General features: G+C 37.5%; 1 protein-coding gene across 1 annotated transcript; it reads right to left on the bottom strand.

The window, feature by feature from the left end:
- Positions 1 to 82: 82 nt before the first annotated feature.
- PDK1 (pyruvate dehydrogenase kinase 1) lies at positions 83 to 27,935 on the bottom strand. The gene is made up of 11 exons (XM_059394170.1): positions 27,585 to 27,935; positions 25,339 to 25,480; positions 22,114 to 22,185; positions 19,995 to 20,179; positions 19,605 to 19,700; positions 18,325 to 18,402; positions 16,698 to 16,774; positions 14,797 to 14,895; positions 7,259 to 7,369; positions 4,920 to 5,033; positions 83 to 2,702 (listed from the first exon to the last, which is right to left on the bottom strand). The coding sequence occupies exons 1-11, from the start codon at positions 27,787 to 27,789 to the stop codon at positions 2,562 to 2,564; spliced, it is 1,320 nt and encodes a 439-aa protein (XP_059250153.1). The 5' UTR covers positions 27,790 to 27,935; the 3' UTR covers positions 83 to 2,561.
- Between the last annotated feature and the right edge of the window lie 61 nt (positions 27,936 to 27,996).

The raw sequence follows: 27,996 nt of genomic DNA, 5'->3' as shown, positions 1-27,996 counted from the left end.
TGGTAATGAAAGAGATTTTAATTTTAAAAATATAATTATATTAGAAAACCCTAAATTGACCCAATTAATTTTCAAAGTAAGAGTTGGTCCACGTTTTTAGTTTATTGCCACACACAAAACATTTTATAATATCATATGGTAGACTTCCACTTCAACATCTTCATGTAAAAACTTCACAGTGCAAGAAAGTGATCACTATTAAGTATCAAGATATCTAAAGTCAGCCAGTATTTTAAGGATAGGGCAGAATATTTTTGCGAATCTTCCTAAAAAATGTTGGCACATTTATTAAATGCCCAGGTTATAAGAAGAAATCACTTAGTATCCACTTCTCATCCTTGTATATACTTCTGTATCTACATGGCATCACACTAAATGCTGGTGGAGAAAACAGGTTAAGAATCTAAAAACTTTCTAGGTAGCACAATGATTTGAAACCATAGAGGAGAATGCTACCCCTCCAACACTTTTTTATGTAATTTTATGTCCATTACCATATAACAAAGTAAAAAAGAGGCTATAGCTTAAAAAGAAGCTAAAGGAAAACATTTCACTTTTGCTTTAAAAACATTATTGTTAGCTCATAAATAGAGAAAAACTTTAATTTGGGGGAGGGAGGGAAAGTGTTTTATAAGTAAAGCATCAAGTTTATGTCAGTTATACAAATGTCTCATTTAGGAAAGAAAGTATTTTGATTCAAAGAATTCTAAAATATTTCATCATTACCAAAAAAGTGTAATTTAAAGCTAATAAACTTTAACACCTTGGACTAATATAAGTCACCATTAGCATATTCTATTATTTTTCACAAAATCCATAATTAAGGAATGCTATATTGGGTAAAACTTCTCTTTTTCCAACATTTGGTCAAATTGGCTAAGAAGGCCCAGGCAAACCATTCGCCCTGAGGCTCGGGACTATTACCTCTCACATAGCGGTCCGGATTCACTGCCCTCTTCCATCCCTTCTGATTTACAAATTTATACAGAATTGTTAAACTTACATAATCCTTTTGAGAATGAGGTGTTTCAGCCCAATGCATTTTCCAGATAAAGTTCCCACCTTTAAGTATTAAGGTTGTTTTTTAAATATTTAAAATCTTACTTTAAAATTCATTTTCAATATAGTTCCCTGTTACCTTAAAAGTCGAGGTTTGACTAATAACATAGTCTCCTAATTTCACGGCTTCCCAGACCTGGCAGCTAACAGTGATCAGCAGAGACCACTCAGGCCCTGACTCCAATTCTGTGCAACCTTGGGCCACACTCTGAGTCTCAAAACAAGGATGATACCACCTGCTCTACATCTGTTGTAAAGCCCAACAGAGTTATCATATTACACCAAAGTATTTGTAAACTAGAAATCACCATATGAATGCAAAGAATTGCTGATAAGCCCTGGTTGAATTTTTCCTGATAAAAAAGTCTAAATATTTCTTATAAAATACATGTTCTTCATCAATACTTGTGCTTTTATGGTTCTAATTTTTCGGTTACCTGACTGTTCTCATGCACTTTGCCTACCTGCTTTTAATTGCACCAGGCCTGAGAGTGTTGGGTCTCTCCTGGAGTCTAGAAGCCTGACCTTGCAGTAAGTGAAAATCAAAACCTAAAGATCTCTGTTACTTTATAACATTCACTTTAAAAGGGTGGTTTCTTAACTAGGTGAGGCAACAGACTCACCTGGGAAGCATTCTAAAAATTGATATTTCTGGGCCCCAGACTCAGTTGAGAGTCTGATTCTGTATGTCTGGAGTCAGACCCCCCAAAAAACTCTTGTCTCTCAAAAGCTCCCCTAGGTAATATCAATAATCAATAGTTCAATTTTGTGGACTCACTACTTCCACCTCAATTTCTTCTCTAGAATTTTAGCCGCTGCTAATTTGTTTTTAGTATAAAAACGTCCCCCTGCACTAATCACAAGCACATTCAGAGTAGATTGCTTATGATCTTGGCTTAGCTCCACAGGGAACCCATTACGATCCTCTGCAATGGAATTAAAAAATGAAAAATCAACTTCAGAGTGAAGGTGATGCATGTAGATGCTGAAAGGGGGCTGGTGCCCCATTTACATGGCAACTGTTTTCTACTTACTCACTGGTACATCTGAAGACCATCTTATTACAGCTGTCATTACAGAGTAAGCAAGGATGGCAGAATTCCAAAAAACAGGTGGATGGCTAACTAGCTAATCAGAATCATTAAGGAAAGGTTTCCAACACACATAAATGAAAAGTTCTTTAAAAACCACACAGCTTTCTGCAGAAACCCAAAGACTCCCATGCTTCTGAAGTCTACCATAAAGAGGAAAGTTGACCAAAACTGCAGTTGTTTAAAAATATGCTCAATTAACTGTGAAAATATAAGTGCAAAATAGGTACAATTTCATTCTTTAGGAGGTTTAACAGATATAAATGGAATTCACTTTCCATTTATTCTACCCAAATAATTAATTTTGAAAAAAAACATGTGAAGTATTTGGTATAACGTAGTTCTGAACGTCATCCCTTCCAAATTTAATACAAAAGCCACATCTGGATTTGCCAGGTGTTCCAAGCGTATCTAGGCACTGCGAAATGTTGTCATGTCTTTTGGTTCTCTGCTGGGGACACACCAGTCATCAGCCTCATGGTTGGTGTTGTAATGTTTCCAGGCAGCTTTGTTATACACTGGGAGTCTCTCTATCGATTCTGTTGACAAAGCCTGAAAGAAAAAGTGGGACCTAAGTCTGGCATTTTTTTTTTTAGAATCCACTATTTGAGAAAGTATACAGTGGCAAAAGGTTACTCCAAATTAAACAGTGCTTTATTGAATTTGTACTTTATTAATCATTCACACCATCTATATACATTTTGAAACAGTGTACATATTTGCAATGCATTATTGACTAAGTCTATGGCACTGCTTTGTGTGCACATTGATTGAGTTTTTTGTTTGCAGTAATTGTCCAAACAGCCTGGAAGCTGCTGGAATGAAATTTTACATAGGTATAGGAGATGCTTCTTATAAAAACATGACCCAGAACAGAAGCTGGTTAACTGAAAAAGCCATTTAAGTGTAAATGCATAAAAACTGACATATGCACCTTAATATACATAATTGTAAAATCATTTCATGAAATCTATTTCAATTATTTGTTAGAAAAAATACTATTTTTTCCAGCATAGTCACGGACTTTGAAAAGTCATCATAACAACATTATCAATAAATACAAAACTATGTCTAAGGCTTTTGACTGACAAATTCTTGGCCTTGGGTTTGACCCTGTGTCTTCTCCTCCTGCCATTCAAGCCACCAATTTCAGTTATAGCGGATGGGATACCTGCATTGTGCATCATTTCACATTTCCAACATATCATTACCATTGATTCACACTGTTTTGTTTCAGTTTCCTGCAAATTTCTGGAACCTGAGATAAACCATGTTCCTCCTTATCTTTTTCAAGTTGAGGTATTTTAGTAGGATTCTGACCTTAGGTCATGGGTATTCCCAAGACGTAGAAAATATTGAACAGGAAATTTCATTCTGATAATGGTAAGGAAATTTTTGACATTGATTTTAAATTTCTTTTTCTTTCTTTTTTTTTTTTTTAAGTAGGCTCCACATCCACTGTGGAGCCCAATGGGGGCTTGAACTCAGGACTTGAAGATCACAACCTGAGGTGGTATCAAGATTCAGACTGAGCCACTGAGGAGGTCCCTCATTTTAATGATTTTATGAGATTCTGGTCTTCTGCTTTTTTTTACAAAGTGGGAAAAAACCCCTTTCACCTACATATTCTCTTTAAATATGCCAGAACTACCGGAACTTGATTTATGGGCTAGATAAAAAGTGTTATGTTTGGTGATAAAAATGTTACCTTCATGTTGCCCTTTTCAAGTTATTCACAATTGAGATGGTTTAAAAGAAAAGAGAAAGAATTATTATCTTGAAAAAATTTAACCTTTTTGGATAAACTTATTTTTTACATTACACAGTCTTCACCATTTCCTATAAAACAGGTGCCATCTAGTGGCCAGAACAAGAAACTTGAGTCACTAAGTTAGGCACCAACTGCCCACTGCTTAACCAATCCAGGGGGCTGATGGGGCTCGGTGGCTCTCCAACACTGTAAAATATGTTGAACTCAGATAAACACATGGAACACCACAGGCCAGCAGGTTAAGTGCTTCTGCTCCCACCAGGTAAGCTATATGTCAGACAAGCATCCCCTGTGCTTGTTCCCAAATATGTTTATGCACTTACATCTATCACTGTAATCACATAATTTAATCAAGTATTGCTTAAACAAAATGCAAAATAAATAAACAAACAAATAAATAAATGGATGGACGGATGGATGGATGGATGGAGGGTAGGTGGAGGTGCTTTGAAAACTAAGATGAATGCTTTGGAAAGACTCATGAAGTAAAAGTTATATACAGATTGCTGTCAGATCTGAGTCAGAAGACATCTGTGAAGGACTACATATAAATAAAAAGACTATGCAGTTGGTTGTTTCTTTGTTTCAAGAAATCAAAACAATGCATGGTAAGTATAGCTTCTGCAGGAGAGACAACTGAAACGTGAATCTGCAGACTCATATACGGAGAAAAGACACTGGCAGTACATCAAAAGATTGGGGGATCAATGCCCATTCATGTGTTTTGCATTAACATTAAATTTGTGTAATATATAACGTGATTTCCCACTTCAGCCCGACTTTTTTTCTGTTATAGTTCTGATCATCACAGGTCAGAGTGTGTCCTTTCCCCCAGTTAAGGAGATCATTTCTGAAAATACATGGGATCCAATGTAAAAACCATATTCTTATATCTTAACAGTGATGAGGTAGAGGAAAATTTCATTACAGCTAAATACTGGCATCTTTTCTTATAACCAAAAGAATTATCATTAAATCAAAAAGACTACAGTTATTACCTTAATGTAGATGACTGCATCTGTCCCATAACCCTCTAGAGAATATAGCTTTAGGTCTCCTTGGAAGTATTGGGCATAAAGACGTGATATGGGCAATCCATAACCAAACCCAGCCTGTGAGATGAGAAAAGTGAAATTCTATTCAGAAAGCCACACAGTGACATACTTTTCTAGTTAAAATGAATGCTTCTGAGTATCCTGAAGCTATCAGAGCCTGCATCTAAGAGCTCATTAATACCTAACCACTAATACAGATCAAGCTGAAGCCTAGTTGGGGTACTACATTAGATGGCTCCCCTCTGGTCATTTAAAACTCATTTTTCTTTTTCCTATAAAATGACTCATGTAGACCTAGAACAGCACACTGCTCTTCTTTGCTGCCTTCCTCTAGGGTATCCCAATACTGCTTTTGGCAATATCAGATTAAACATGTTCTCTCTTTTAGGAGCAAGAGTAGAAAAAGCTTTGTTGGCAGTCTCAGAGATACATCTCTTGACTTCATACCATGAATTTTCAGCCTGTGTTCTGAACCTGGATAGATCAATAGTAAGTCCACTTTGTCACTCACTGACGAATCACTCCCCTGTTTAAAAACCTTCAAAGCACATTGCCACTAACACCATGACCTACCTGCCTACCATCCCCAACCCACTGCCTTGAGATAAAAATTCAAGCTTCTAAAAAGAACTTTCAAGACCTCAGGTCTCTGCCTCTCACTTTCTAGTCCAGCTGGACCAAATCTCCAGCTCTTAAGTTCCTCAAACAAATGTTATTTTTCATTTCTGTGTCTTTGTTCATCCTGTCTCCAGTTCCTGGAATGGCCTTCTTTACCTGAATAAATCTTACAAATTCTTTAATACAAAGCAGAACATTTGGACAAGTGTAAAAACAGTTTTTATCACCAAGCCAGATGTTCAATGATATTCCAATGTAACACTTTAGTTAAGAGCTTACGCAGATTCAGGAATCAGAGTGCTGTTAACAAATGTAGGCTCTGGATTCATCTACCTCTCCCATTTGTTTATTCCTTGGCTTTTCTGACCAGAGTTTCTGTTTACCCTTCCAAATCAACTACCCACTCTCCACATGGCTCCTTGCCCTGAGAGGATGCTATCAACGATTCCCCTGCCCTCTGCTTCCAGTGGGTCCAGACAATGAGGAACCCAGTAGGAGCTCAGAGGGAGTCCAGTCACAGAAGTCATTCCTCTGTTTCCTTCCCGCTGAGGGGAGCTTCCCTTGGGATTAGACCCCTTGAGTGTAAGCAGCTGCTTGGTTACTATCCTTTCTTCTGGGTTCCGCTAACAACTTCTTCCTTCAATTCAGGGTGGTGACAGCTCTCCTGTTCCTAGCCCTGGATTCCTTACCATCCCTACCCACAGCTCTGTGATTTATACACCCCTCCCTCCCTTACTTCTTACAATAAGATCAGAATCTAAGAAGGGGCTCATGTTTGTTATTTGACTGTGTCTGTCTGCCAGTGCATGGAGGCATACACAACTGTGTGTGAGCAGCGCAGTCCTGGCGTAATCATTTTAAAAGTATGGTAAGACATGAACTAGATTACAGCTGAGCTACGGAAACTGTGCTGTGTAACAGGTACAACTCTAAGTCCTTCTAGTAACTTCTTAGGAAGAATCTAAAATAGATCCATCTATTTTATACTGCATTTCATCTGTTCTAGCCTAATTCCAGCACATATGCCAGAGAAGTTTCAAAGCCCGAAAGAATAGTTCTCCCCAAGTTACAGGTCAGATATTTGGCAAAGCGCTTTAAAAGCAAGGAGACCCGAGAACAGGTGACTGAAATCAATAAAAAATACCACCACAACAATTATAATTTGAGCCTTTTCCAGGTGGGCAATTAAGTGATGAGAACTCTAGGCTTTTTTCTGGGTCCAGATTATGAGATTTTTTTCTAATTATAAGTACATGAGGGGAAAAAAAAAAATCAACACTGAAGATTCAATCAGTGTTGACCAAATGCTAGCAAAACTGGTAACTCAGTCTTCCTATTAGACATAGTATATCAAAATGTGGTTAACCACATGAAACTACTGACATATCACTATCCAGCTTGGTAGTAAGAACTGTAAAACAATATTTGCTGTCTTGTGCTCTTTTCAATCAAATGAAGAAATGAGCCACAGGCTGTTTAAATTCAGAGTAAAGTGTTTTTTTTCTAATAGCTTCCTTTCTCCCTCATGGATACCCTACACAATTGCTTAACAGATTTATTTGGTAATTTATTTGGTATTCATTTGATTTTTTTTTTCCAATTCACAGAAACACATTCAATTATTTCTTCTTTTTTTTACACTTTGTTATTTCTTGATCACATACCAGGGGCACTGCTCGGGACGTCTCAACACGAGGCCGGGGTGCAGTTGAATACATATAGTTGAAGAGTCTGTCAATTTTCCTCAAAGGAACACCACCTCCTCGGTCACTCATCTAAGGTGAGAAAGGATCATGCCTTATGACCAAGTCCCATAAACAGCAAAACACCAAGACACAATCACAGTTTAACTGCTGATGGGAAAGTATTGCTCTTTCTTTCCTTCTCTCTCTCTTTCAGGATTGTTTTTTATTTGAGAGGGAGAGAAGCACACAAGCAAGAGCAGGGGCAGAAGGAGAGAGACAAGCAGAGACCCCGCTGAGCAAGAAGCCAGAGCGGGGCTCGATCCTAGGACCCTGAGATCATGACCTGAGCTGAAGGAAGCTGCTTAACCACCTGAGCCACACAGGTGCCCAAAGAAAGTACTGCTTTTCAAAACAAGTACTATGCAATCCAAGTTGTGAGTGTAAACGTTTTCCTCACTGGTAGACTTCATAGAACTCCTCCAATGTGCACAATTCTAATGAATAATAAACTCCATCATAATACAGAGTCAGTGCTGTGGCTCTGCCTCTCACTGGCCACACATCCACAGTGCAGTGAGCATAGAACGGGGCATAAACTAAGTCTACCCAGTATGTAACAATGAATTTGTTATTCCTTTCTGGGGGATGGTCTGGCAATCAGATTCAAAATGCATGCACCCTCTGACCCAACAGTGTTTATCCTAAAAAAATAATCAAAGAAGTATGCAAAGTATGTATGAGAATATCCACCACAGCACTATGCAGAATAGCTAAAACTGGATTATAACCTAAAAAGGGGACTACTGAAGTAAACTAAAGCACATTCTAAAATAGAAAACCACTGAGCCATGAAATATTGTGTAGAACTGTAGGTACCGGGGTGAAAGAGGTCCACATAATACTATTCGGCAGCACAGACCCCCCCCCCCAGACAACTTCCTTTTGAGTTTAGAGTACACTGGTCTTTGGATTGTTCTAATGTCATTTCTCAACTCAAATCACATGTTAGGCTGAATTTAGTAATTTATTTAGAGACTATTTTCATTCTGTTTTCCTTTACAGTTAATGGGGCCTTATTTTCCAAATTATTGTGCATTTTCCTTTGTCACAAAATCTAAATTGAGTCTACTATGTGTAACATTAATATACAAACAAATCTGGTTTAATGTGTATGTGTACATGTATGTGTGCGTGTGTGGTACACATATGTGAATGAGTGAATAAGTAGGTAGATGGATACATAGTGTTGAACAGTTAAAAAGTCAGTAGGCTGGGGGTGCCTGGCTGGTTTAATTGGTATAGCATCCAACTCTTAATCTAAGGGTCATGAATTTGAGCCCTACACAGGGTGTAGAGACTACTCAAAAAAAAAAAAAAAAAAAAAAAAAAAAAAGAGAAAAAAAAAACAAAAACTTGATCACAAATAAGTTTAAAAGAGCATTATTAAAAAAAAAAAAGGTCAAAATTAATTTAAAAAAAAAGGTCAAGCCTGGATAGCTTATAGTTGAGTTTTTATATGAATTTTAAATATCTTTACAGTATGCATATATATTACTTTCATAGTGAAAATGACAGAGATTTTAATTTTTAAAATAAAAATATGTTTTGAAATACCACTTGAGGGCTTGCCTCTGATACATCTACAATTAGAAAATTACAGTATAAAAATATACAAAGACTTTAGTTAGAACTTGAACATAAGCATGCTTGAAATTGTTTTTGGCTATGAATTCAAAGTCCAGTGAAGAGATTTATTTTCATAAAATTAATAAAGAGCTCTGGGTATTTTCTGGAATCCATCAATTTGTTAATTACTCATCCTTTAATGTTCTGCTGCACATTTACTGGCAATGTGAGTAAGAAGTGTGGGTGTTCTGTAAATATTAAGTAAGTAAACAATGTATTAGAATAGATATTAAGATAAAAAGTAGACTTCAGTAAATACTTCCTGGTTTTCCTTAATCTTTGGCCAGAAAAGGCGACAACAATCAAATGAAACAAGAAGTAATTTCTCGCTAGAGGCCAGTATGAGAAAAGCAGAGAGCTGAGTAGAAAGGACAAAGGTGACTTCGAGAAGCGTCTTCTTCTTCTTACAGGTGAAGGGGGTAAACTAAGCCATAGAATGTAACTAAAAACTGATAAAGCTAACCTCCTTTGCTTTGCAGCCAAAGACATAATAAAGTGGAGCCAGATTTTTAAAGAGGTCGAAAGAGTTTCTAATGGAATTGTAACAGATAATATTATGCCAGAAGATTTGAATTCATTGATAAAAGGGGAAAAGGGATTAATGGCAGAGAGGGACAGACAGTTGGTCTGTATATATTTAAGAAGAATGGCAGTCTGATGAGAAATATGTTGAGAAAGATATGTGAAAATTAAACTTCTGATCAAGATAATTTGAAGAAAAAATCGAGAATCATCAGAAGAAGCCTATGCCAAGGAAATGTAAAGATATTACAAAAGAGATGGGTGATACACAGTAATGTCAACCGAAAGGCTGAGAAAGAGAAGTTTGCCAAAATTTTTATTTTTAAAGTTTTCTCTTTGGTGTATGAAATCACCACTTTGCAATGTCGTCTAACCAAGAGTTGCCATCCCTAATTTCCTGTTCCCCAAGACACTGGCCTCCCTGGGGTAATTTGTGGGAATTTCAGATCCAAGGGAAATGAACCACTAACTTGATGACAGCTCTAAAGGCAGGAGATTTACTAACCCTGAACTCACCCAGAGCTCCTGAAGTCTCCTCCTCAACAGCTTTCTCAATGTCTAGTTTGTAAAATCACCGATAGGGAATGAATCAAGACACTGACATTTTAGTTCGAAAGACATGTGGCTGTTAACACTTATTTTATTTACTGAGTATAGCACAAACACCAAATCTAAAAGAGCAGCTAAAGTCATCAGCCAGAAAAAAACAACTCTCTCACAGGATTCTTAGCCAACGGAAAAAAAGGTGAAAAATATCAAAAAATTGAATAAGCTAAAAGAATGGAAAGAAAGACTATATAAAGATTATTTAAAAACTCAACTATAAGCCATCCTGTTGACTTTCTAATATATATCATTTAGTACTAGTTTTCTAAGTTTCTATAGAGGGATTAAAAACAGATCTTGATCCTGAAAATCCAGTACTAGTGATGGGGATGAAAACTCTACTGAAGAAATTAAAGCAAGCATCTATTTAACAGGAGATTTGGTCATGTGACCTTGGATGTGTGGAGGAAGAGCCTAATATGGGTAGGGCCTTTACAGGGGCTTCTAGAACAGCCTTTTCAAGACCCTTCTGAGTCTTCCTTTCCTTTTTTTTTTTTTTAACAGCTTTATTAAAGTAATTCATGTACCATAAAATTCACCTATTTAAACTGTGAAACTCGATAGTTTTTAATATATAAGTAGGTATGTACAACATTCACCACAAATTTTAGAATATTTTTATTACTTCAAAAAGAAACCCTGGACTCTTTATTGGTCAGACTCCTAAGCAACTACTAATCTGTTTCTTGTCCCTATACATTTGCCAATTCTGGACATTTCATATAAATAGAATTGTATGATATGATTGGTTTCTTTCACTTAGTGTAATCTTTTCAGTATTGTAGCTAGCAGCTACACTGGAGCAGGTACCCATACTTCATCTATTTTTATGGCCCAACAATACTCCATCAGATGGATGTACCACATTTCATTGAACTGTTCATCAGTTGATGGACATCTGGGACATTTCCAATTTTTGGCTATTATGCATAATGCTACTATGAACCTTCCTGTATAAATTTTTGCTTGAATACCTGTTCTCATTTCTTTGGGTATATACCTAGGAATGGAATCGCTGGGTCATTATGAAACTTTCTTGACACTAAAGAGACAGATTCCCCAAACAAATCCTTCCCACCAGCACAGGCCAAGTCTCTGCTAAGTGTCTAAGAATTCAGTGACTCTTAATCCGCTGTGATGGATAACCGCAAGTAAAAGCAAACAGCTACAGACCAACATGCAAAAGCACATGAAAGACAAAACAGCAAAAGATTATGAGAAAGGCAATGCTGTAGCACAACTGAGGTCCCCAAGCAGAAGACATGTGGGATTTATTTTGAATCAAGTAAACCTTAACAAGCAAGTAGCTGACACATAACCAACCAAAAAATAGACATACATTAGCATCTAGGCTGAAAAAAAGTGATGCATTCACATTACTTTCTTAGCAAACAGATGGTATTTGCCATACATTTATGTGTGCATCACTCTTTTTAAATGAACAGCCAAGAGAGATAAACAGAAAAAAGAAACTCAGAGGAAACAGTGTAGAGAGTTAAGGCATATTAATTTTTTAGAAAAAAACAGCTATTATTATCCTCAGAGTGATAAAAGAAGGTAAAACTAAACAGAATACTATAAAAAAGGAGTAATAAAAAATAAAAAGTTCCCGGAAATTTGTAAGATAATAGAAACAAAAATTCAATACAAGAGTTGGGAATTCAAAGTTGAGGGCATCTCACAGAGTAGAATGAAAAGTTTAAAGAGATAAAAAGCAGCAGAAAAAAGATAAGAAAAATCAGAGGATCAATTCATGAAGCCCAACATCCTCCAAATGGGACTATCAGAAAATGAAGCAGTAGGGAAGAAAGCACCAAGGAAACAGTGGAAATTCTAAAGGGCCCAGCTCAATGAGTAAGAAAAGACCCATACCAAGTCACATCATTAAGAAATATCAGAACAGAGCTGAAGATCTTAAAAGCTTTAGTTAAAAGAGACAAAACAACAAAACCTGACACTTAAAACTGGTCGTATACAAAAGAACAGGAATTGGAATAAGCAGAAGTCTTCTCAAAAGGAATAGCAGGAGTTACGTCAGCAAAAACAGTGGAAAAAGGAAAAGTGTCTCATCCATCAAAGCACCAAGAAAAAGGCAAATACTGTCAGAGTCAACTTTGATCAGAACTCTAGAAATTAACCAAAGGCTTGCAGCAACCTGGGGAGCATTTAGTCAAGAAAAACAACGGACTCTGTGGTGTTTTAACTTGGCTTCTTTCCACCCCCATCTCCCATCAAGAGTGAAACCGGCAGCATGGTAGCCACTGGGAAGGCTATCGTTCTTTGGCCTGATTCTGTACTCACCAATGCAGAAAGTCTTGTGTGCACCTACTTCCCATCCTCAGAAACATTTATCAAAAACAGTTAGAGATAATTAATTAATTTGAAGGCTGCCTAGGGCAGTGTACAACAGTTAAGGCAAACAACAGACTAAACAAAAACCTTAACAGGAAGTTAGCAAATCAGATGTCCTTAGGGGCTTAGAAAAGCTCGAGGATATCCTGGGAATCTAAAAGGTCATATGTATACCAGGGCTCTGTTCATGTTCAGGAAAGTTTTCATCTCTGGCAGACTGAGGTTCTGTACACAGTATAGTATGGCTATAATCAAAAAGACTGATTCTAACAAATGTTGACAATGATGTGGAAAAATTGGAATTTCTATATGTTGCTGGTGGAAACGTAAAATGGTATCATCACTTTGGAAAACAGTTCAGCAATTCCTCAAAACTTAAACACAGTTACCTATAAGCAGTTCAACTTCTTTGTGTATACATAAGAGAACTGAAAACCTATGTTCACACAAAGACTTTGACATGAATGGCAGCATTATTCGTAACACCCCAAAAATGGAAACCACTCAGATGTTCATCAGCGTGATGAATGGATAAACAAAATGTGTCATGCGCATACTGCAGAGTATCCTTCAACCACAAAAAGTAATGAAGTACTGATACCTGCTCTAACATTATATCAAGTGGGAGAAGTCAGTCACAAAAGACTACATACTACAGAATTTCCTTTTTATGAAAAGTCCGGAATAGGGAAATCCATACACAGACAATACATTAGTAGTTGCCAAGGACTGGGGAGAAGGAGAAATTGGGGAGTGACTGCTAATGGGTATGGAGGTTTTTTTGGGAGTGATGAAAATGTTCTGAAATAACACAGTGGTGAATATTCTTAAAAACCACTGAATTATACATATTTTAACATTTTTTTCAAATTTTTATGTAAATTCTAGTTAGTAAACATACAGTGCAATATTGGTTTCAGGAATATAATTCAGTGGTTCATCACTTACACACAACACCCAGTGCTCATCATAACAAGTGCTCTCCTTAATACTCATCTGCCATTACCCACACCGCACCCACCTCCCTCCATCAAACCCCCTGCTGTTCTCTATCATTAAGAGTCTGTTATGGTTTGTTTCCCTCTCTTTTTTCCCCCTCTCACACATGTTCATCCATTTTGTTCACTAAATTCCACATATGAGTGAAATCTTGCAGTATTTGTCTTTCTCTGACTTATTTCGCTTAGCATAATACACTCTAGCTCCATCCACATCATTGCAAATGGCTAAGATTTCATTCTTTTTTGACGGCTGAGTAACTGAATTATATGCTTTTGAAATAAGGAACAGTAGATGCCTTCAAAATTCTCCAAGATGATTATTTTTAATCTAGAATTTCAAGTATGAACTTAAATACTGGGAAAAGAGCAGGGGAGGTTAGGTCAGGGAGGGGAGGTGCTCTAAAAGAGCTAACTCCTCAGCTATTGTAACAGAAGGTTAGTATTTGCTCTTGAAAATTTTTGTGTTTCGGAAATTGTAATATCAGGATACTACTGAAAAATATCCCAATAAGTCCCAGAAAAAAATAACTAAAAGACAATAGTGACCCACAAATGGCCAGGAACTAATATATTTGATTCTTAAACTCTTTGCATTTATTACTTTAAAACAAAATTTACAATGATTATTTTAAAAAGAGACTCATCATACTCTAAGAAACTGGACTATCTGAACGATGAAGTAGAAAAACCCTGGAGTCAGAGCCTGATTTCATGTTCTGTGGCATTTATTTGCTCTGAAATTATGAGCTACACATTGTGTCTTAGTTTCCTCATCTGTAAAATCAACAATAAGATTATCTGTGCTCCTAAGTAAAGAGCTTTTATGAGAAGCAAATGAAATAAAAGTAGATCGAAAAACATTGTTTAAAAATGCAACATTATATACTATCTATATAACACTGTGAACATTCAGATTTTTTAGCTTTTACTTATCCAAGTGGATATTCAAGATCACTGCTAAACTGTCTGTCTTCAGGATTTACTTTTCCTTGAATAATCTGGATTATGGACCAGAATAGAAACAGACTCAGGGGATAATTTCCAGACTCTGCCAGATAAATGAAGCAATGTGCTTTTTTTTTTTTTAAAAAGAATTCATTTATTTGACAGAGAAAGATCACAAATAGGCAGAGAGAGAGAGAGGAGGATTTGATCCCAGGACCCTGAGACCATGACCCGAGCAGAAGGCAGTGGCTTAACCCACTGAGCCACTCAAGTGCCCTGAAGCAATGTGCTTATTAACGATCAGAGGTAGGATTTCTTTCTCCCAAGAATAAGTTATGTCTTCAGGAAATTATGTACATGCCTGTGCATCAATTAAAACAAACAAACAAGCCAGAAAGCACTTACCTTCACGGTCAAATCCTCATTACCCAGTGTGATATGGACTTGAATAGGAGGGTAAACACCTTTGTCAGCATGGTGTTCCATCGTTGCTCTCATTGCATTCTGAAATATATTAGGGTTCCATTCAAAATAAAACTTCAAAAAAAGATTAATTATAATTTTCAAATATATATATATATAATATGAAATTTAAAAATTTTTTAATTTGTTGGAGATAGGCCAAAGTATCACAATTCTTATATTTGAAGAATTTTAAAAATTATTGTCAATTTTGGAGGACTTTTGAAATACTCTGATTTAAAGATTTCAACTAAATTCTGCACATTTTCCAAAACCAGGCATCTCAACATTTTGACTAGTTTACACTGAAGCTGAAGATTCTATCCAAATACATCTATAATTTAGTAGATAACAAGCAAACCTTATTTTTGAAAAGTTTTGTCCCTATTTTTAAGAATCATTTTAATGGCCATAGATTACTTTGAAGGAAAAAAAATTTTTTTTCATGTAGTATTCTCAGCAGTGGTCTTACTATGATGTAGAAACTAATCCAATTCTCCACTAGTTTGAAACTAAGGATATTTACACTGTGAAACTCTTTTGATCAATTCCTAAAGGATACACAGTACACAATGCCAAAACAGTATAAGCACGAAAAGATAACATGACATGTAGCATTGCAATAGAAATTGATAAAACTCGATACGGTTAAAAAGGCAAAAGGTGGGACTGAATTTGGAAATAGGAGTGTGTGACCAAGGCATACCCATCAGGGTTGAGTATCCCTGGGGAAAAGATGCTACCATCTCTACCAAAGGCTATTTAAGATTTGGTTCCAAATGAAAGCCATTATTAATGACACTATGTAAAATATATTATAGAATATGATACTTCTTTTATTAAGCATCATGGGGAATAAGATCTCTAGTAACTGAAATTTTAAGGAAAAAATTAATTTTAATCCTTTAAGTGCCAATTGCTTATTTATTTAAACAGTTGGATAGAAAGATTTTTTGTAAAGTATTAGATACATTCTTGCTGTCCTAGCAACAAAAGAGCATTCTTGAACTCTTGTTGTTCTAAGAATTCAGTCAGATTTTCTGTGTTTCAGAGTATTTTTCTTTTACACGATCAGACTGAAAGTCACCTCTGCTCTCTACTAGATGACTACTGGCTCAAGACATGGTAACTAAAGTAAGAGAAACTGACTATATAGGCTCGATTTAGGGCAGTCATTTTCAGCTACAAGGACCTGTACCACTCCTCATCACTCACTTTTCTGTGTATCACCAAGTGTCACTGGTGGGTTATTGGGGGATAAAGTACTCAACATTTCTAGCATAATTTTATTTAGTTTTTGAAATTTGTTGTAAAGAGCGAATATAATAGCAAAAGCCCTGTAAGTCAATATAAATGACTTTCTCAAAACCCCCCACAAATATATAATAGTTGGATTCTGGTCTTCTAAGGGGGAAAATTGAAAACCATTCTTCTAAATATTCTATTTTGTAAAAACAGAACTTTATTGAACATTTACACTGAGCTACCATTGTTCTGGACACCTTAGTAGGCTACTCCCAATCTTCCTAACAACCTGGATAGTATTATCCTCATTTTATAGAAGAGGAAACATAGGCTCAAAAAGGTTGACTGATTTGTCCAATGTCACACAGAGATTAAATGGCAGAACTGGAATTCAGGCCCAACTCTTCCTGTCTTCCAAGTACAAACTTACCACTACACTGAAGTTCCCATCAGCATGGATAAAACGCTGATCTCCAGCAACGTGACATGACACTGAGCATGAAATGACATCTTGAAATGCAAGGGAGGAAAACCTGGTAGAGCAGATCCCTAACCTCAGGAAAGGACTGATAAAGGTTATGTAATACTATTTTACAAACCTTGAAAAGTTCAAACACCATGTGATAGAGATGGGATGGTACATAAACCACTTGTATTGGCTGTCCTGGTGATTTTGCTACAGAGCAGAAGAGAAAAATATGAAAGTACAGAGAGATGTGCTTAAAGCATTTTCAAGAATATATTGTGTAGTGATGAAAAGAAAAACATTTACTAGGGAGGGTAGTATTATTTGGGGGAGAACTGACATCCCGGTTCTTCACTGCGTTAGTGTTTGACCCCACATTCACAAAGATTTATAACTGATGGTGACAACATGAGTTTGCAGTCATTCTTGTGATCCTGCATAACTGTCTAGCCAACCCAGCTTCCCATTTTCACTATGATGGTGAGTCTTTTAAAAGGACTCTGGGCCTTAAGGTCAGAATTTTATTTTCCAAAACAAAAGTGTTAAAGTCTTATCTAAGTTCCAAGTCACATCAATATACTATTTTTTTTTAAAGCCATTTTTTAAATGTTTCACCATATGCAATGTTTTCTGTTTTATTTCAGGCATTTCTATGGATACAGATCTGAATTAAATTAATGTATCAAGGGATATGAATTAAATCAATGTATCAAGGGATATGAATTCTACAAACATTTTATTAAATTTAGAAGCCCAATTGGAGATGCAGTGGCAGGGCAGGGGGAGGGGGGCAGGAAGGAAGTATGTAAAACAGAACTTTAAGTAGAGCAAAGGAGTAAGACTCACCATACCTTAGAATTCTAATTGATCCAATAAATTGGGACTCTCCTCTGAATAAACCGCCCCGTGGAAACATGGATGGGACACCTGGAAACTGCTCACAGTTCAGGTTCCTAAACTATCATTTGTGCATTGTGATTCTTTACTGAGTGGTATTGTTATGAAACAAAAGAGTTAATATGGCTTTAGAAAAACACCAAGCAATTCTATTTTCAAGTGAAGAACTTCTTCCACTGTTCTCCCACTGTAAGGTCCAGAATACAGTTTAGGAAAAACCTATTTAATTGTATTCTTAAAGGGACATCTTAAGTAACTTAACTTAGTAACTGTTTTTCCCTCTACCCAACTACCCCACCCCCACAGAAACACAATCAGATTTATCAACCTCCTTCCAAGACATCAGAATTTTTTTTTGAAAAGGTACTAGTCAGGGTGAAAAGATCATCAAAGATAAACAGATTCTCAAACAGAAGAGCATTTTTCTTTCATTTTTATACCGCCAGCCTTTTTACTTCCTCAACAATAAAAAATGATTCACTACTCAGGAAATAGAATTCTTAAAGGGTGAATTTTACATTATTGGAGTACATATAACAGTCAAATGTAATTTTCTTGGCATCATTTTTTCTACAACCAAAACAGAAACAAAAATAAGGAAAGAATGAACATCATCAATTAAATATAAACAAAATGGGGAAGAAGAGCCAAAAATGCTTTTCGAACAGAATCCAACTAAATTACACACACACACACGCGCGCGCGCATAATTCTTAACATGATTGCTCTCCCTCAGCCTTCATCTTCAGTAAAGAAGTTGATGAAAACTCCTTTTATATTAAGACACATCTAAATTCTTCTTATCACTGCTTCTCAGATAATTACAACACTAATCATTGAGGAAAAGACACCATCACACTTACCATTTAGTTCTTCAAGTTCTAGTTCAGGAGAGTTAATATAATACAAATCACACAGACGCCTAGCATTTTCATAGCCATCTAGTGTGAATCAAAACAAACAAAAAAAGCATTAAAATAAATTTACTTCTATATCACGCATTAAGGTGGCAATAGTACTGATCAATGAAATTTTAAAACTGTCTATAGATGAAAATATACTTCGATTATCTTATTTGGGGAAGATCTTCTTAAGTATGACATGACAAAACCTAATACCCATGAAGGAAAAATGACAGATATGATTATATAAAAATAAAGACATCAAAATAGAAGACACCATAAACAAAGTAAAAACAGCAAGGTGAAGGAACTATTTACAATACATGTAACAAACATGTAGAGTTGGTGAAAGTTTAGAATACAGACACTCTCATTCATTATTTGATACCTTTTTGGAGGTATCAAAATTTTAAATGCATTTTAAATGTCTTGAATGTTAGGAATCTTTCCTTCTAAAATACTAGCAAAGTCAGCAGATATTAAAGATGTTCACTGCAGTATTGCTGCTGGTAATTAAAAAAAAAAAAGAAAACCGCCTAAACATGAAGCAACAGAAGGATGGATTAATACATTCTGATATACCCATGAAGCCATTCAAAACCCTGAAGTGTATCGATATATATTGAACATGGAATGATGGCTCTAACCTTGTAGAGAAATATACATATAGCACCCATTTTCCAAAACAAACAATGTAAGACCAACAATTACATATGTATAGGAGTATACGTGGCATAAGAGGAAAAAGTGTGGAAAGATGCAAACCAAACTATTATGAATTATGGCTCCTCGTATAGGGTGATATATACTTCTTGTTGAAGTGAAACAGATACCCCCACAGTATCACCATACTTTGCCTAACAAAGTATATCAACAAAATATTCATTCTATATATAATGTACAATTAACGTCATAAACTTATTTTCAAATCCATATATTTGCCCTAACATTTTATCTCAAGATATAAATAATTGTTTTAATAGCAAGAAATAACACCCGGGGCGCCTGGGTGGCTCAGTGGGTTGAAGCCTCTGCCTTCGGCTCGGGTCATGATCCCAAAGTCTTGGGATCAAGCCCCACATTGGGCTCTCTGCTCAGCAGGGAGCCTGCTTCCCTTCCTTTCTCTCTGCCTACTTGTGATCTCCGTCTGTCAAATAAATAAATAAAATCTTAAAAAAAAGGAAAAACTCAACAATTTTAATTTTTGCATCTTTCCCGAAAGGAGAAATATAAATATTTACCTTTAATAACTTCAACTACATTGCAGTTTGGATTTATGCTTCCAATGTGTTTTCGATGAGCTGGGCTTCCTTTGCCTTTTCCACCAAACAATAAAGCTATCAAAAAACAAACAAACAAACAAACAAACAAAAAACCAACAACAAAATAAGCTGTAACTCTCTATAACTGCTTTTTCCAGTTTCTCTAAATGGTACCAAACAGTAGATATTTTCCTTAAATACACACATAGTATTTTACATTCAATGAAAATACCTCCTTTGTAAGGTAATTTACTTAATATACAAAAAAGCGAAATTAAATATTTCTAAAGAGAAGTTTTCTAAATAAGTTTAAAATATACTTATATATTCATTTCATTTTGCTTTTTCTCTTGACTTCTGGATACTTACAGTGCTGATTGAGTAACATTCTAATTGAAATGCGACTCATGTAGAAACGATCCAAAAAGTACTGAACATTCTGGCTGGTGACAGGATCCACCCCGAAGCTTTCCTTGTATTCAATCACACCCTGGGCCATCGTGGGAATAACATCGTTGTGTCGGTTCCTGATCCGGATCACAGTATCTGTAAAGCTAAACAAACCTGACTTGTCAAAATTGCCAAATGTTTAGACAAGTGAATTTAATACTAAAATGTAAGTTTAACTAACCTATACTAGGCAAGAAATTCCTGATACAATAAAAGACAACTGGTGTATGTTTTCTTATGCTTATTTAAATAAATTTCAGATCATAAATACACAAAATCAATGACAGTACAAAATTCTCCAAAATAAAACTTTTGAAACTTATTTTCTTGGAACTCCTAAAAAATAAGGCTGCCACAAAACACAATCCTAAAAATGTTAAGGGTTTTCTTTAACCATTACCATCTCAGATCATCTAAGCACTCCCAATAAGGATAGTATTGCTGGGATGTTCAGCATTAAGAGAAGACAGAGCGCTTGCTTCTAGGGAACACATGCTCTGTAAGGAATAAAGATGAATGAACCAATAAAGCCTGCCTGTTTAGGACTATTCCCTGTGGTTCCAAGAGAGAAAGAACCACTGAGAAAAGTAAAAGAAATTCTAATTTCATTGAATCTATTAAATTTAAAAATGGGAGAGGAAGAGTCTACTGTTGTGTTAAAAGAAAAATTTCTGAGTCACCCAGCCTTCCCACTTCCGTCATTTAGAAGACATTATTGCATTTAAAGACCTAAATAAAAGAGAAAAGTCTTAATTATGAAATAACAAAATCCATCTTGTAACATACCCATGAGAATTTACACTTCTGAATGAGTGCTTTCCCATTCAAAGTCATCATCTTGAGTACTATTAACTTATTCCAATGATGCTCTCACGGCTCAAAATATTTTTGGAATTCCTAGTTGTAATCTGCTTCAAAACCAAACCGCTAATCTCAAATACAAACAAGAAAACTCCTCAAAAACAACAAACAAGTCATCATTTCTAGTCACTCTTTATTTCACTTCTCTCTTCTCTCTTCTCAAAACCCCAAACAGTATTATTTTGCTTGATCGCTCTCCGTCTTTTTTAGATTCAGCTCTAACCATTTTCAGAAGGTTTCGTAGCATAACATTTATTTTTAAGAAAGAGGGCTTCAGTTCAAATCCTGATGCTACCACTAGTTGGCTATTTGAGTTCAATGCTACCCTAAGTTTCTTAACTTCTTTGTGCACAGACAGCATTAACTCAATAGCATTGTTTTAAAGATTTAATACATAGTGTGCTTCATACGTAGGCAGAGAGTAAATCCTTGATCTTATTTTCAGACCAAAACACATTTAAAAAGTGAAATGTTGCCATCATCTTTAAAGACAGTTAAAAAAAAAAGTATAGTGAACTCTGAGGACAGTGAAAGAAGTAGTCTTTAAATTCTGAGCAACATTCATTGGAATAAGCAGGTAACTTCTTAGAGGACTACCTGGTTTTATCAATTCTGTTATGCTGGTTATTAAACTGGTTATATTTCTTTCATTATCTTACAGGCCAAAGGTCATAAAGTGAGACTCATAGATATGTTTTTATAGGACTTCAGTATTTTTTAAAAAATTTTTAATTAGTTGCAATCTTCAAAATTGCGAGATTTTAAAAGTCTAAGTTTACTGCTTTTCTTTAAACACACACACAAAAATCAGACAATCTGGATAGTGTTTGTGCATTGGCAATAATCTGCCAGAGTTGAAGGTGGCATGCACTCTCCAGGTTGAGTCCTCACCAGCTCCCTACCATCCAAATGGCTCTGAGGCCACATCTAGATTTCCACTGATCACCACACTTTAACTGTGTCTTTTCTTGTATTTACTGCCTTATGGTATTTGTCATACCTACATGAGCTTCTATAGACACATACTATCGTATGTTCTGGAGGGGAGAGAAATTGAAAGTTCATTTCCCTAAAGTGACCCAATAGCAGGTTTAAGCTTGATATACTTATATTTTTTATATGACATTTAAAGAGTATGAAAATTATATTCAGAACAGGATCAAAATAGTGAACTTACTCATAAATAGTTTTAGCATCTTCAGCACTTTTGTCTTTAAATTCAAGAAGCTCCTGAAGACTCTGGATATACCTAAAATGCAAATCAGTGGGGTAAATTTGTTCTTTTACATTTTGAAAGTTCAATATTGTAAAAATACTAAGAAGGTATTTTTAATTTTAACATTTTTTTATTTTAAATTTACAATACTGCTACAAATTATGGTTGAAGTAGGATTTTTAGACCCATTCACATTTAAGCAAAGTCTGGCACAAAGTAGTAGAAAGTGCCTTTTTCTCTAAAAACATTGGTTAAATTAAGAATTTCAGGATGTTGGGTGCCTGGGTGATGCAGTTGGTTAAGTGACTGCCTTCGGCTTGGATCATGATCCCAGCATCCTGGGATCCAGTCACACAACGGGCTCTCCCTACTTTGCAGGGAGCTTGTTTCTCCTTCTACCTCTGCCTGCCACTCCCCCTGCTTGTGCTGTCTCTCTCTCTCTGTCAAATAAATAAAATCTTAAAAAAAAAAAGAATTTCAAGATTTTGCAGCACCTGGGTGGCTCAGTTGGTTAAGTGGCTTCCTTTGTCTCAGGTTATGATCTCAGGGTCCTGGGATGGAGCCACCCCATCAGCAGGGAGTCTGCTTCTTCCTCCCCTTTTGCCCCTCTCCCTACTTCTGTGCAAGCTGGTGCGTGAGCACACTCTCTCAAATAAATCCAATAAATAAATAAATAAATAAAATCTTTAAAAATAGTGATTTTAAGATTTCCAACTTCTTTTTTTTTAAGTTATATACTCTAAATTAGTGTTTCATTATCTTAAATTTACCACTCTACATTATAAATGCTGATTGTCATGAGAACTGAGTTTGTTACCAGAACTATGTGATCTGGGGCAAATAACTTGTCTCAGTTTCTTTTTTTTTTTAATTTTTTTAAGATTTTTATTATTTATTTGACAGACAGAGATCACAAGTAGGCAGAGAGGCAAGCAGAGAGAGAGAGAGAGAGAGGAGGAAGCAGGCTCCCTGCTGAGCAGAGAGCCCGATGTGGGACTCGATCCCAGGACCCTGAGATCATGACCTGAGCCGAAGGCAGCAGCTTAACCCACTGAGCCACCCAGGTGCCCCTTGTCTCAGTTTCAATAAAATGTGCTAGCCTGCCTACCTCAGTCTAGGAGTCTAATTTAACACTTGAGCTTTAAAACCTATATACCTTACAGGACTTGAGTGTTTTTTTTTTTTTTTAATGTTTAATTAGTTGCAATCTTTCAAAACTGGGAGATTCTACATTAAAAATCTAGACTTTTGACTCTTCTTTAAATACACAAAAGTCAGATGATCTGGACAGGGTTTCTGCATTGGCAATGATCGGCTGGCACTGAAGGCGGTTATCCTTTAGAAGCGTGCATGCTCCAGGTTAATAGCTTATGTCCAGTCAACATCCAGTCAACAAACACTTGTTAAAATAATTTACCACATAGTTCTTTTAAACAGAGCTGAACAAAAACAAAAGTCATGAAAATGCAGGTTTTTAATTTACCTAACAATTCAAGGTGGCAAATCACCTGTTAAGGACAGAGCAAAATGAGGAGAGCCAAATGACTTCATCAAGGTCATGTTGCCAGGCACAATAGCGGTACAGGGCCAGAGGTGAAAACACTTCACGACTACTTTTCAGTAACCTTCAAACATACAGGGTCTGCTTTGGCTGCTCGGTTGGCACTTGATCTACAAATATCTTTAGTAGGGATCCAGCAGGCAATGAAAGTGTTTTAAAAATCTGTAAATCCATATGTTGGTTTGGAAAGCTGTTCTTGACAAGCACGGCGCCTCTCTGCAGTCCAAAGCATTCTAAAGTCAAGTGATTCTGAAATTTGCTTTAACCCTCACTTTTCTCTTCACTGGCAAAAAAAAAATTATGCTCTTTATTCAAAAGACAGTTGAGCACCTACAATGTTTTGAGGGCAGATTAGATTCCAAAATGTAGCATATTCTATTTTTAGCAAAGAATTTTTAAAACAGTAATATGCAGAAAACTACATGTTCTCACTTATATTCCATCATACTTCCTAAACAAATGCCTCTTCTTTAAACCATATTTATAACTGTCCCATATTTGAACTACAGATAGCAAGCATCTCGGTAAGACGTATTATAGCAATCATACTTCTTTTGCTTTTTTTTTTAAATAAGATTTTATTTATTTGACACGGAGAAAGACAGAGCAGGAGAGGGAGAAGCAGGCTTCCCACCAAGCAAGGAGCCTGATGTGGGGCTTGATTCCAGGACACTGGGACCGTAACCTGAGCTGAAGGCAGATGCTTAATGACTGAGCCACCCAGGTGCCCCTCACTTGTCTTTTAAAATTAAAGTTCTATCAGTTTCTCCTACAAACTATGATACCTACAAAAAAGGGCTAAGATCTCCATGAATAATAACTGGGAAAAAATCTTGCACCTACCTTTTGTTTTCTATCTAAGACTGAACAGTGGTAAACTCATTCATTTGAAATGTATAGTGCTTAAGAGACTAGTACTCTTAAATTAATAAGATTACCAAGAAAGGCTGTATTTAAGTGACCACATATTTCTGCACCCCTACTGTCATATTTCGGAAGAGAGATCATAGTTTCTTATATGATTCCTCTAACTTCTAATTATTTTTAAATGGTAGGAAAAAGATTTTAACATTTGTGTTCGATAAAGATATACTGCAATAAAACAAATTCAGTTTATTAAAAAATATATACACGCTTTAATACATTTTATCATTCTGACTATAACATGGTATAGTAGAAAGAAACAAATCCGGGCTTGAATCTCAGCTCCACTATGATTGGTACTGCCTTTAGCAAAAGACCTGTAGGTGTCTCAGTTTCCTCATCTATAAAATGGCCATAAAAATGATTAATGAGCAGAGTTGTCGAAGAGATTAAAGGTAATATATATAAATTCCTAACCATCAACACATGGTAGATATTTTTTATTGTAACATCCTGCATATTCAATAACACAAATCCTAAGTTTAGTATGTGTATTTCTGTGTAGTTCTGATTGTTTTTTTTTTCCAAAGCCAAGTTATGGTAGAGTCCAAGATTCAAGGGACAAGCCTAGATATACCCATAAAAGTAAGGGGAATACTCTTACTAACAGATTCCACTGAAGAGTAAAAAAAGTATTTGCTTTCACCCTACATGAAGTCTACAAGCCCACTGAAATTGCAAATACAAAATGGGAATCTTACCAGCTTTGTACCAATTGAACTGATGGAGTCCTGAGAAGGTTATCTGGAAGAAGACTTATTTCTTTCATTATATTTGCCAATCTAACAGGCAGCTCTTGCCGCAGAAACATAAATGAAGTCTTTTCACAAGCATTCATAGATCCTAAAACCAAACACGATAGGAACAGCAATAAGTAGAGGCCATAAGGCACAGAAGCCAAGAGGCAGGGAGAAACACAGTTACTGGGCAATGTCGGAGTGGCAGCATCACCATAATGAGAGGGAAAGGAAGAGGAGGCAAGCGACAAGATAACCCAGGGTTGTGAGGCATCCTAAATGACCTCCTAATTCCTGACATTCCAATTGCTTTGTAGAGTGATGATGAAGATACTTTCCTGTCTCCATCACTTGCATCTTTACTGGGATCATCTTAGAACCAAGGGAACCTGAGCAAATCTGAGCAAGGCGTGGAATCTAACTGAGAGTAGAACCTGCCAAAGCCTACCCTATGTAACCTGTTGCTGCTATTATTTAGAAAATCTGTTTCCTAACTCCAGCTTTATAAGAAATGAATACCTGTCTAAGATAAACAGAGAAATGTTACCAGATGCTTGGGAACCATGAAAAGCAAGACTCAATGTAGAGGAGGGCTTTCAGGCAGCAGAAAGCAAAAAATACCAATGCCTGTAGAGCAACAATCTTCAAGCTTTGAATCCCTGCAGCACCGCTCCCCAACCACTCACTGCCCCCCCCACCTGGTTTTATTCAATTGTGTGATTCCTGGAAAGAAGCCTGCTCTTCTTCCACTCCCATCAAGAGGCTAAGCAGAACAGTTGTAGAATAGCCTTTGGCAAGCAGTTCTATATGAAGTAAAACTAACTTGTTATTTCAGCAATGTGTTTTAAACTCAAGAATGTAATCTTGCTGTTTTAGCAAGAGGCAACCTTAGCAAAAACTAGATTGTCCAGGGATGCCTGGGTGGCTCAGCTGGTTAAGCGGCTGCCTTCGGCTCAGGTCATGATCCCAGCATCCTGGGATCAAGTCCCGCATCGGGCTCCTTGCTCAGCCGGGAGCCTGCTTCTCCCTCTGCCTCTGCCTACCACTCTGTCTGCTTGTGCTCACTCTCCCTCCTCTCTCTCTCTGACAAATAAATAAATAAAACCTTTAAAAAACAAACAAACAAACAAAACAAAACAAAACAAAAACTAGATTGTCCATAGCAGGAATTGCTGAATTAAAGGAAAGCATTTTCTTGTGAAAATTTAATAGGATACTGTGAACAAGACCAAACTCACCCCTTAATCACACTACAATCATTTTAAGGTAAAAGCAAAAAACCCAGGGCTTTCCCCCCCCACATTCCCCCAAAATTGCCACTGTACACAATTTTAAGATAAAGCTGCCAGCTATGCTGATATCTTTTAAGCCCACTAATGATCCCTTAACAGACTTAAGTCAGTACTCACAATGCAGAAGATAAGTTTTTCTACTGAAATTTTACTTTATTGGTTTATTAGTTTTCCCTTCCCCCTCCAAACCCCCTATGAGAAGTCTACGTTAAAAGCCTAACTTTGCAAATTTCTCTGGAATCTGTTGCATCCTTTCCAGAGAAAATCAAGAAGCGTCCACCAGAGGAAGAGCGGCGTGGATAGTCGCTTCTGCAAAGTGAAATGTGGCAATCCCCACAGCACTAGTGTTCACGCACTTTACACGTGCTCAAGACTGCTGCTGATGAAATGAATGTGCTGTTGGTGGAAACGCTATTAGGCAAGCGGCAAGGAAAACATTCTATGAAACACTCGGGCCAGTTATAACTTGCTTCTCCGTTCATCACGTCAATGTAATGCATCATTGTACAAAGCTGAGCATTCATCATCACTGTGAAGAATCCGAACACGACTCCCGGAGGTGTGCACACACTTGCCTCTAGAAGGGATCTGGCAGAGCGCGCGGTTCTGCACACGTGCGCCGAAAGGCGGGAGGTCGTTCCGCCCGCGGCCCTCCGGGTTTGTTTTTCAACCATACACAGTCAAAAGGCACACGCCCCCTGTTATTTATGCCGCCCGCCGGCGCCAGCACCTGAGCTAGAGGATCTGTCCGCAAGGGGGGGAAGGAAGCGTCTCAAGCGCTGGGGGAGAGACGTTACGGAGGAGGGGGTGCGCCGGAGGTGAGAGGAGGCCCGCGTCGGCCGGGCCCGGGCCGGGTCAGGGGCCGCATTTCCCCGCGCAGGGCCGCGCACAAAGGCCCGAGGCCCGGGCCCCACTCACCGAAGTCCAAGAACTGCTTCATGGAAAGCGGGGACGGCGAGAAGCGCGCGTAGAAGTCCACCTGGCCCGGAACGCCGCTCTCGGGCGCCGGCCCCGAGCCCGAATCCGAGCTGAGGCTGCGGCTGGCGCCGGCGGGGCTAGCTGCGCGCAGCCCGGAGCCCGGGCCGGCCGAGGCGGCTCCGCGCAGCAGCCGCGCCAGCCTCATGCCGAGCCCCGCCGGAGGTGCCGGAGCCGCGGCCGCCAGGTCGCCGCTCCGCGCCTGGGCCGGGCGGTACGTGAGGGACGTGGCGACCCTCAGGGGCGGGGAGCGGCTGTCACCGCCGCGGCCACCGCCCCCCTCGTCGGAGCCCGGCCCCCTGCGCCGCTGGGCGGGACCCGGGGAGGGAGGCGGGACCGTGCGCGGGGTCCGCCC

This window comes from Mustela nigripes, chromosome 3, assembly GCF_022355385.1.
Source record: "Mustela nigripes isolate SB6536 chromosome 3, MUSNIG.SB6536, whole genome shotgun sequence".
NCBI lineage: Eukaryota > Metazoa > Chordata > Mammalia > Carnivora > Mustelidae > Mustela > Mustela nigripes.
Note: the sequence above shows the minus strand (reverse complement) of the source record. Positions and strands in the feature narration are given on the sequence as shown.